We start from the raw sequence: 11,458 nt of genomic DNA, 5'->3' as shown, positions 1-11,458 counted from the left end.
TTCTCTTGTTCTTGCTACACACATTAAACAAATGCACACATGTAAGGTGTACACACATCTCTGAGATTGTTTATCTTTAAGACACTGCCCGGAGCCTTTTTGCTCACCACAGTCTTACACAGATAATGAGGAAGCAGTGTCAGTTGCAGAGCGCAAAGGAAAAGATTGGCTGGGAAGAACTAGGGTGTGTTTGCATGTCACAGAGTACTAGTCACTTGTTTCTATTTCTTTGCTGGATCAGATAAAGATGAAGTTTCAGGCCTTTGCGCTTAAAAAACAAGGTCACCAGGATGTGAGAATCTGATACCGGTTTCCTTGACAGCAAAATGTGTGAGAAGGCTTTTGCACAGTGAGTGGATTATACAGGTAAAAATAAACATTATCTCACTGAATCTCACATCAACACATGACAAGCCCATTATTCACCCATTACTCAGTGCAAGCCCTCATTCATGGAGCATCCTTGGACTGTCTGCCCTCTTAAAAAAGATAAGAAAGAGTACTTGGGGGAAGAAGGGTGGAGAATTGTTTAATTTCTTGACTAGTGAGGCGTGTGGTGTATTTAATAGAATAGAATAGAATAGAATAGAATAGAATTCAACTTTATTGTCATTGCACATGCACAGGTACAGGGCAACGACCCACCCTTTCTCTATTTTTGTTATTACAGTTGGGTTTTTAAAATTATACAGCATATCTGCCCTCATGAGTCAGTAGTGAGTTATTTAACTCGCCTGTAGTAAGAGCAGTAAAGCCAGTCAAGCACATTACAAGGGATTTAGTTGTTAACCCCACTCTGATTAGATAAATACAGCAAGAACAACCGGATTCACCTATAATGAGTAGTTAGAGGGCATGCATGAGCAGTACAGTAAACATCTGGAGGGAGATATTTGTAGCAGTCCCTCTGCTATCTATAATCCCATCTTGCAAACTCATACTCCAAGATCCTGTAATCTACTGGCCTGGTTTGTTTGGACATGACAGCTCATTATCCTGGCCTGCTGCTGTTGCTTAAGAATGCCTGGACTACAGGGGCCTGCATGCTCTGCAGTCGGCTCATGGCTCGGCTGGATCAACATCTGTGGCCAAAATGACACATCATCCTCTCGCTTTGCGGCACCAAATGTTCCGGCTTCCTACGGCAACATGATTGTGTAACGACACGAAACGAGGACGGGACATTGAGGAAAAGACGATATAAACATGGCACACCAGCAGCGTGCTAAGCATTAGCAAGAAATATGGTTTATGTGCTAATGAATGGGCCGCGTCTCCGCTGGCATGTTGTACAGTGGATTTTTTTCACTGATACAAATGGAGCAGACCCTGGAAGCAGCGGCTGCTACTGATGTCGGCCCGTTCAGTTATCATAGCATTTAATAAACCAATAAGCTCGCAAGCCCTTCAACTGACTGCTCGTGAAAACGCTAATGTTTAATTTAAATATAAAACCGTCAAATAAACAAATAAGATTCGTTAACGCTTACCTGCACTCCTTTTCCATAATCGGAGCGGTGTGTTTAGCGTCGCTCCCAAGCCGGTCTGTCGTAAACGTCAAACGTGTGTTACCGGCTAATTAAAATCTTAATAAACCACCGAGGACAAATACGCCGTCCAGCACAGTGCCATCCTCCTGCCGCCGTTCGACCGGGGAGGAAGCGCCGCGTCTCTCGCTCGCTGGTCGCGAGGCAGCGCACGCGGTGAGAGGGGACGTGCGCGTGCGAACCGAATTTAGAGGAGAAAAATATTTCTGGAGGCGTCCACTGAAATAACCATGACAGCCGTGTGATGTAGTCAACGGCTCAGCAGGGATGTGGTATAAACGGATGCATCAATCATTGCAAGTAAATCACACAGAATGGCTGGCGTTCTTAGGCTTCAGGTTGAGCTCGAGGTAAGGCGAACCAATCAAACAGCGGAACGAGGCGAGAGCGACACGCCACGAGCCAATGGCAGGGCCGAATTACGGGATTCCAGTGGAAGGACAACGTATACAACCAATCACCGAGGAGCTTTATTCTGTTAGAAGGCGGGCTCCGCAGGTGTCACAGAGCGGTGTCAGTTAAACGGATTTATCGGTATTTGGCAACGATATTATTCATTATCTGACAAAAAATAAATAAATAAAAATAAAAAACATGTAATTGTTTCAACTAATTTGTGGTAATACTTTTGATTATCTTATAACCGACAGAAGCAGCTACCTGTTACTGGATAGTGAGAGTGCATAATAATAATAAAAATAATAATAATAAGTATAATAAGTATAATGTAAACTGTCAAAACTAAATGTGCTGGAGGTTATAAGTGCTGATGCATCACTCATATGTAAGTAGCATTTAAACTAACCTATTAGTTATTGTATTGACTAGTCTAGTTTGTATTTGAGATGTTAATGATTTGTATGGAGACGTTATTCTGTTAAATAGCCTTAACAACACCTTAACTTTCCTGAGTTTAATGTGAACTTATGTGAACTAATCAATCAAGATGTGATTCAATCAAGATCTGATTAGAGAATGTAAACTCAGTAAAGAAAGGGGGCGATCAAAGTGCAGTTGCTTTTAAGATGAGGTTAGTAATACAGCATTTAAAGCTGGAAAAAAGGAGCCAAGATTAGATCATCTGGGCCAGATCTTTGGCCGAGACTTGCCAGTTTTGAATCACAATAGCCCCATTGAGAATTCTGCTACAGCTTTGCTACCAATGCTGCCAATAAAAACACACGCACATTTCACATAGTGTATGAAGTAAAAATAATTATATTACATGGTGTGAGAGTCTGCACATTGCCTATGGAAAGGCAGACCTGGTTCCAGGGAAACACTCAAGTGAACAAACACACAATACGTAATCAAAATAATCCCAGTATTCTTTTCTTTATTTTTGTTAGTTTCTGTTATTTTTACCTTCCAAGAGACACCCGGTTTTTAATAGACTAACAAAACTGTCACTTTATAGTTAAACTATGATTAATTGGACTGTACAAATGTAAAGTGATAAACATTTAGATTCAAATATTGTCTCAGTGTCCTCTATTCCCCCCAAATTCACATTCACATCTTGAATTTCAGTTATATATGGAAATGTGACCTAACATATTGAGACATGCCACAATACAACAAACGATGATGGTGTTTTAATAACAGGATATATTTTAATTGACTTTTATTTTCTTACTCTCTAAAGGCAGGGCTTGAAGGGTGACTGACTTACTGTGCACAGTATTGATAATGTGCATCATCTGGACAATTACTTTATTGCCATCAAGTGGACAAATTGGATACTACACTTTTCCATACCCAAAGCAGCAAATACAGCTTAACTGATACCTACTGGTTTTTTTGTTTGTTTTATTATTAATTTTAAATCTAATTATTGGCATTTATGGATGTTGGTGTACAAAATTTTGGAGACATTGTGCATTTCTTCATATTTTGTTTTCAATGAGCCATGCTTAATATGGTTTCTTAAAGTGGTCTCGGACAGTAGTATACCAGCTCCAGCTCAAGACTAAGAAATTTAGAAAATCATGGATTGATGGAATACATATTTTTATTCTTTCGTTCAAATCATACAAAGGACGTCAGGACAGAGACACAACAGTGAGTGCCTATAGCCATTTGTAAAACACGGTGAAGGCTCTGTCGTGGTTTGGGACTGCATTTCAATTAGTGCTGATGGAGATATTCTCTCTTCTACGGAATTATGACTGCAGAAAGGTTTAATCAGTCAAATCTACCATGCATAACCATCTGTGAAGCACCTGATTGGCATGGTAGTGGTTTTACAAAATACAGACTTTAAATCTTGTTAGAATTGTACAAGCTTTTTTTTTTTTTTAACTTATATACTGTATCTCCATGTATGTTTACCTGTTTCAATCGATCGATGCACCCATTTTCAATTTTCCTAACAAAATATAAAGAAGGGGGGCCTGAAGACCTTTTCAGAGTAATGTATGTATAATCATTTTCTTTATAATTTTACTAAAACAAGCATCGATACCGGTACTGGCAGACAATCACTTTTTGGCACAACACCGGCCCTCTGCTGATGCATTCAGGTGTTCTTCCAAATACCGTAATAATGAAAAAAAAAGTATAGGTATAAAAGACAAGACCATGATTTTTGGCTTAAGAACATAGACCGTACGTAAGCTCATGCGTGAGAGTTAAGGTGGCGAAGAACCGGAAAATTCAGCCATCGAAGTGTTTTATTTAAGTATTAATGTTGGAAATGGAATCAGAAAGCTAAACATTATCCAGATTGTACCTGAACGCAGCATACGTGTGTGCTCGTTAGAAGCTCCTAGCTAGCTCGTTAGTTTCACGCAGATCGATAATCCGCGGAGTGTAAAATTTCATAGCAAGGTGACGTTGATGTTCCTTCATATTTTTTCTGCATTACATTCTGAAATGCGTAGACGTGTTTAAAAACTAAGAAATGCTTTGAACGCTTTGCACCCGTCTCAAATTTGTTGATTTGAAGGTTGCTTCGGTAGCTAGCATGCTATGCAAATTCATGTTAGCTTCGCTCCGATTCAGTTTTGATTTAATATAGACAGCTTAGCTTTAGGTGCAATAGATAATTTTGTTTCTAAATAGACACATATTTTAAATACCGTGTAATTAACAATATTAGAGTTACATAAATGGAAATGTTTGCCGACCCCATCTTGCTAACTAGCCGGTATGAATGAAGGGGAAGGACTCCATTGTTTATACCGGGTCACACGCTGACCTGCATTTTGACTTGAGATAGTTATCCTTTGTATTACACTAGACATTAAACAGTGAGCAGACAGAGGTCCATTCTGACTATCCCCAGCCTTAAATTCGCTGATTAGATTTGACTTAATTGAGCATTTTTATTCTTATTTTTTTAATTATTCTATCAGCCTAGCACGTCAACAATTTGTTATTAACACTGTTCATCTGTTAATTTATGTACACTGTTATTTATATAGGTACGTGTCTAATGATGATTTATTTATTGGTTAATAATTGTAAAAAGTATAAAGATATACATTTGATTTATTTATTCATACTTTTAAAACCTCCTGGCTTTCTCATAAACTATTAATCCACATATTAAAGAGGGTTCTTAGATATAATCTCTACTATAACAAATGTCCTTGCTGTACATTCTTTTATACAGATGTCAGAGAATAATCTTGATAATGAACTTCTGGATTATGAAGAGGATGAGGAGCCTCAGGGAGTCCCAGAGAGTGGGACCCCAGCAAATAAAAAGGAGGTGAAGGGGTCATATGTATCCATCCACAGCTCGGGATTCAGAGACTTTCTCCTCAAACCAGAGCTGCTCCGTGCCATCGTTGACTGTGGTTTTGAGCATCCCTCAGAAGGTGGATAGCAGGGCTATTTAAAGTTCAAATAAACTCCTGGACATGATCCTGATCATAGAACTACAGCCACACATAATAAATGATTTCTTATGATGTTGTAACTGCACGCTTAGTATGTATATAAAGAAAAATGTATAATTGCCAATTGGTTTTACTTTCAGTTCAACATGAATGCATCCCTCAAGCTATCCTGGGCATGGATATCCTGTGTCAGGCCAAGTCTGGTATGGGAAAGACAGCAGTGTTTGTGCTAGCCACCTTGCAGCAGATAGAACCTGTGGATGGTCAGGTGAGTTTGTCATTACAGTTTTACAAGCTCTCTAATTCTGCGTTGTTATGGGACGTTACATAGTTGGCTAAGAAATTAAAGAAAAGATGTGAATCCTTAACCCCTGCAGCGAAAAGAACAGGTAGCTCTGTTATGCTCTGGGAGCACAGTTCAGGAAGAAGAAAGGCTTCTTTCAGATCAATATGAATTTTTTTTTTTTTGATTGATCACATTTATTTTCAAACACATTTCTACAATAGTAGAAGTGAACTCCCAAGACAAGCCTATAGATCAGGGGTGCCCAATCCCAGTCCTCGAGCTCTACTATCCTGCAGCTTTTAGATGCATCCCTACTCCAACACAGCTGAATCAAATGGTGTGATTGCCTCTTCAGCATGCCATCAAGTTTGGCAAAGGCCTGATAACAAGCCATTCAGTTGATTCAGGTGTGTCAGAAGAAGGATGCGTCTAAAAGCTGCAGGACGGTAGCTCTCGAGGACTGGGATTGGGCACCCCTGCTATAGATTGTGTTGTTGGTTAACATTTCGGTGTATGATTATCTACTGTAATTTGCATGTGTTACACACCCAGTGTTTTTGACTACAAACAATACAGACGTTATGTTCAGCATTAGCAAACTTTAATCTGGAATTACTCAGGCTTTGATGAAATCAGATAATCAAAACGTCTCTGTCTGAATGAGAACCAGAAGCGTTTGAGTTCATGTCCGATGTCTTTAGCTTCTAGTCCAGCACGGTGCCTTTAAGATCTTTTTAAGTATTTTCTAATTTGCTCTTTCACATTATAAAGTAGTCATGATTTGGGGGATTTATAAAGGAAGTTTGTGATATTGTAATGGCATTATACACAAATGAGATAAACAACAATGTACATGCTATATAAAGATGAAAGCGTTGATAAAACCTCTGTGTTGTTTCCTTGCAGGTGTCTGTCCTCGTGATGTGCCACACACGAGAGTTGGCATTCCAGATCAGCAAAGAGTACGAGCGCTTCTCCAAGTACATGCCCACTGTCAAGGTGTCAGTGTTCTTTGGTGGCATGGCTATCAAGAAGGATGAGGAAGTCCTGAAAAAGAACTGCCCTCACATTGTTGTGGGAACTCCAGGACGTACACTGGCCCTCATTCGTAACAAGACCCTCAGTGTGAAGAACATCAAACACTTTGTGCTTGATGAGTGTGATAAGATGCTGGAGCAGTTGGGTAAGTGAGAGGAACCAAGCTGTTTATAGTCGACTCTTGGTGAAGGTTTTTGACCAGTATGTAGGAGTGGCGATAGAGTGTGTCAAGTAAATATTGTTGAGATAAATTCTGATGGTGATTACATACATTTTGCTTATTAAAGGTCATCATTAAGAAATTACACCATATATAGATATATATACAATTTTGGATGTATCATTTATTTCCTTGCAAAAGACATGAGACGTGATGTCCAGGAAATCTTCCGACTGACGCCTCATGAGAAGCAAGTTATGATGTTCAGTGCAACTCTGAGCAAGGAGATCCGCCCCGTGTGCCGCAAGTTCATGCAGGATGTGAGTTTACATGTGGCCATACACGTTATATCTGTGCAGCTTCATGTATGGCAAAAACATCAATGTCTATCGCAACATTATGTTCCTTAGTGTGCACTACAGCAAAGCAAGCCTACACTTAAAAAATTCCAGGGAAAACACTATCTAGACTACTTTTGTCCTTACATTTTACTTATGCTAAGTCATTGGTGACAGTGCTGTATCACTACTATTGCACTATAATGCTGCCACTGGCATTTTGTTTGAAGATTGCAGCAGCAAATTAGTAAATGTGTCATCAGTGAGAGCAGCTTATTGAAAAAGGATGGAAAAAAACCTCCATTTCCTTAAACTTACAAATGTTGCTGCCTGCAGAGTGCTAGCAGTATTAAAATGATGTTCAGTGTTTTTTGTTTTTTTTCTCATCGTCAGAAATGTAATGGAAAATAGTCGAGTTTCCTTTTATTTTTGGCCATTTGTTGGTGCCTTTGTCATATTTGCTCATAAAGCAGGCAAATTGAACCTCTCAGCAGTTTAGAATTGTCCTTTTCCAGGTAATCTGTAGATCTGTCTGAGAGACTAATGCTGGTCATTCTGTCCTTTGCTGTGTAGCCGATGGAAGTGTTTGTGGATGATGAGACCAAGTTGACACTTCATGGTCTACAGCAGTATTACTGCAAGTTGAAGGACAGCGAGAAGAACCGAAAGCTGTTCGACCTGCTCGATGTGCTCGAGTTCAACCAGGTATCAGTGGTAATACTTTTGAAAGGAGTTGGAATCTGTTATGTCCATTTTATTTGTTTTAAATCCTTGCTAATTGTTAACAAATGCAGCTTTATTTTTTATCCTTTTTTAATTTTTCTTGTTTATTTTCTAAAATAACTTTTGTGTCTTGTCCTCTCTTAAACCCTCCCATGTCTGCCTTTTCCAGTACAAATCTGAAAATATGCAAGACTCAGCAGTTTCTTTTATATTCCTCGCAGGTGGTGATCTTTGTGAAGTCTGTAGCTCGCTGTGTTGCTCTGTCCCAGCTACTGGTGGAGCAGAACTTCCCTGCTATAGCCATCCATAGGGGCATGGCGCAGGAAGAGAGGTTGGTGCTGCGTCACTTTAGAAAGAAGTGTTTTTTTTTTTAAAGTTTGTCATATTTTTTGTTATTGTCACGTGAGACTGTCCTCATTGTGTACGTTTTTTTTCCAGGCTCAAATGCTTGTAGACAGTGTCAGTACCTGTAAAAGACAGGCTAAAACTAGACCCAACTGACTAATAACTCTTAGTTTTGGATATAATCTTATTCAGTTCTGCAGTTCATGATGCTGTTGCTTCTCTACTCCTGCCAGGTTATCCCGATATCAGCAGTTCAAAGACTTCCAGCGGCGGATTTTGGTGGCAACCAACCTGTTCGGCCGTGGCATGGACATTGAACGAGTTAACATTGTCTTCAATTATGACATGCCAGAGGATTCTGACACATACCTTCACAGAGTGAGTAATATTTAATTTGAGACATTGGTATATTTTCATTTCCAAACCTCCCATTTCTGGTCTTTAAAGCTGAGGCCATGTGTAGCAGTAAATTTCTTGTGTATCGTTCAGGTGGCCCGTGCTGGCAGGTTTGGGACTAAAGGCCTGGCCGTCACCTTTGTGTCAGACGAGAGTGATGCCAAGACCCTGAATGAGGTTCAAGACCGCTTCGAGGTCAATGTAGCAGAGCTACCAGAAGAAATCGATATTTCTTCCTACAGTAAGTATCTTGTTGCTTGCAGGCGTCATGAACCTGGCTTAAAGACGCCCATTTAATAACTATACAAGTATTATAATATTAACTAAGTATTTTGGTGTCACACTGTATACCTCTTTATGACCAGTTTCACCTAGTGACAGCCAGCAACCACTAGCCAACCGGTCAGGGAATGCACATTTTTTCTTAGTGTTGGGAGGTTTCCAGGAGCTCCCTGACTGGTCTGTAGGCCTTAGCTGCAACAGGTATTTGTTTACTGAGAACTTCAGAATCAGAGTCAGAAAGACTTTGTTGTATCTTAATTGCCCCTTGGGGATAAATGGAGCAGCATGACGTTGAAGATAAGGACAGAGCATAAACAGGCAAACAGAATATACAGTATATATACAGTTTTAAAATTACACAGTTTTAAAATTTAAGTGACCTAAAGGTGAATAAATAACTGTAAGTGACTACAAGTGAATAAAGTCTCAGCAGTATAAAAATAGTTTAGAGTAGTAGAGCAGGACGATATGACCAAAAATATTTATCACGATATACATTTGAAAATTTGCGATAATAACTGACGATGTAATTGAAACTAGACAAAATACTTTACAACTCCACAACTTTATTAGTGCAAAAAAAACCCATCAATGTATTTTCACTTAAAGAAGCAGCTGTTTTTTATGAAGTTATATAAAAATTCAACAGTGCAAATGCAAATTCCTTGCTGACAGTTTAACCAAAAGGCATTTCCAGTGGAAATTGGCCGACATATCCTCAGCATAACCATGTATAATATCCACAAAACTTAAAAGAGGTTACACACACACACACACACACACACACACAACACTGTAATATTATGTTGAAGCACAGTACGTATCACTCCGCGAGGCTCCTGCCTACGATAGCTGTAATGCTCCGACAATCTATCAAGCGGTGCAGGTTCGTAGCTTAGCAAAGTCGCACTAAAACATTTGACAGATTTTCGAGCGCCATGTACGACATAAAATCGTTTTGAGGTCAGTAAACACAACCAGAATTCATACATAAGGCACATGGGATTATAAGGGGCACTGTCGATTTTCAGAAAACTCAAAGGATTGATTTGAAGTGTGCCGTATTTTCCAAAAAACACGGTAATAACGACGGCCCGCTAGCATGCTCTACCAAAAAAAGTGCTTTGTTATGTATCTGAAGGACGAAAGCCAAACCAGTTCCACGCCACTGAAGTTGCAGCATTTTTACAAACTCGTTTCATTCAACGATCCACTTTCGCTCTTCTCATTCTCTGTCGCCGTCATGCTTTTTCCGCCATGTGCGTATGAAAACAAAGGCACTGCGCATGTGCACTTTACTCATATTCTATCGCGATATTTCATTTTCTTATCCTTGCCAAACGTTATACCGGTATTACCGTGAACGGTATGATATGGCCCAGCCTTATAGAGTAGTTTATGTTTCTGGTGTGGGAAATGGTCTTATCGGCTGGAGTTAAAGCAGGGTGGCTTTGGGGACAAAGGTGGCTCTCCTCCTCTCAGTCCTGCAGGAAATGCAGCGGAGGCGTCGCCCAGAGGGGAGCCATTGAAATGTGGGGTGAAGAATGTGAGAGGGGTCATTGATGAATTTGGCTGCCTGTCTAAGGGCCGGCTGGCTGAAAACCTGTGCCAGAGTTCTGACAGGCAGGCCAATGATTTTAGAGCACACTGATGCAGTGTGCTGCAGTCTGTTCCTGTTCTGAAGGCTGACAGAGTCCAACCAGCAGGTAATGGAGAAGGTCATGATGCTTTCCAGGAAGGCATAGTAAAAAGTCATCATGATGGGTGTGTTGAGTTCCCTATGAGGTATAGCCGTTGGTGGCACCCCCTGAGGAGTTGTCACACCACTCTACATCACTTCTTCTTCTTTATCACTAGGAGAACCTTTTCGTAGTATCACGCTTTTGATTACAGGAAGTGGTGATTAACATTGTTTAGTATGTATTGTGTTGTCTTGACTGCTAAAATTCTGAATGCATTTTGAGATTTTAGCTCATCTTTAAAACTAAACTAAGAAGTAGCCATGCATTTGCAAATGAAAGTCTGTAATTATGTACAGATAACAGGCCATGTTCACATACTACATCACTGCTGTGTAGAAATACTCAAGTGTGATAGCTACTGTATAAAGTTATTATAGAAATTTTCTCTACCTCATGTTAACCTCATGTCTCTTTGCAGTTGAACAGTCCAGATGAATGAAGCGCCCTTCCAGTGAAGATCATGTGATCCCTGTTGTTACTGTGTTTTGGTGGAAGAAAAGAAACCTTCAACATTTATTTTAATGTTTCCATCCAACCATTTGTGAAGGCACGTTCATAGTGATAAAACGTGTTTTGTCATCTCGCTGCAGAGTGTTTGTTTTAGTGTGTTCCTTGTTTAAAAAAAAAAAAGAAAAGAAAAGAAGCAAAAATCTGTGGATATATTGTTTTGGTTAAAGAAATAAACTTTTATACCTTATTCGACGGTGATGAACTTCACTTTGTGTGCTTTAAACATTTAACGCATGTCAGATGTTA

At 39.7% G+C, this 11,458-nt stretch overlaps 1 protein-coding gene across 1 annotated transcript; it reads left to right on the top strand.

Moving 5' to 3' along the window:
• Window positions 1-4,305: 4,305 nt before the first annotated feature.
• LOC146630796 (ATP-dependent RNA helicase DDX39A-like) lies at window positions 4,306-11,336 on the top strand. Its single transcript, XM_085354961.1, has 10 exons — window positions 4,306-4,376; window positions 5,164-5,371; window positions 5,533-5,660; window positions 6,585-6,861; window positions 7,078-7,196; window positions 7,788-7,919; window positions 8,159-8,268; window positions 8,516-8,660; window positions 8,772-8,919; window positions 11,121-11,336. The coding sequence occupies exons 2-10, from the start codon at window positions 5,164-5,166 to the stop codon at window positions 11,135-11,137; spliced, it is 1,284 nt and encodes a 427-aa protein (XP_085211087.1). The 5' UTR covers window positions 4,306-4,376; the 3' UTR covers window positions 11,138-11,336.
• The last annotated feature ends 122 nt before the right edge of the window (window positions 11,337-11,458 follow it).

Source organism: Diplotaxodon limnothrissa, linkage group LG6, assembly GCF_057381915.1.
Source record: "Diplotaxodon limnothrissa isolate DT_005_m linkage group LG6, D_limnothrissa_male_GT1.1, whole genome shotgun sequence".
Taxonomy (NCBI): domain Eukaryota; kingdom Metazoa; phylum Chordata; class Actinopteri; order Cichliformes; family Cichlidae; genus Diplotaxodon; species Diplotaxodon limnothrissa.
This window is presented reverse-complemented; position numbering and strand designations above follow the sequence as displayed.

Excerpts from the sequence above, each read along its gene's own strand:
- LOC146630796 (XM_085354961.1), top strand. The coding sequence starts at position 5,164 with ATGTCAGAGAATAATCTTGATAATGAACTTCTGGATTATGAAGAGGAT. Across the intron at positions 5,661-6,584 it reads TAGAACCTGTGGATGGTCAG|GTGTCTGTCCTCGTGATGTG; the intron begins GTGAGTTTGTCA and ends GTTTCCTTGCAG. Across the intron at positions 8,661-8,771 it reads CTGACACATACCTTCACAGA|GTGGCCCGTGCTGGCAGGTT; the intron begins GTGAGTAATATT and ends TGTATCGTTCAG.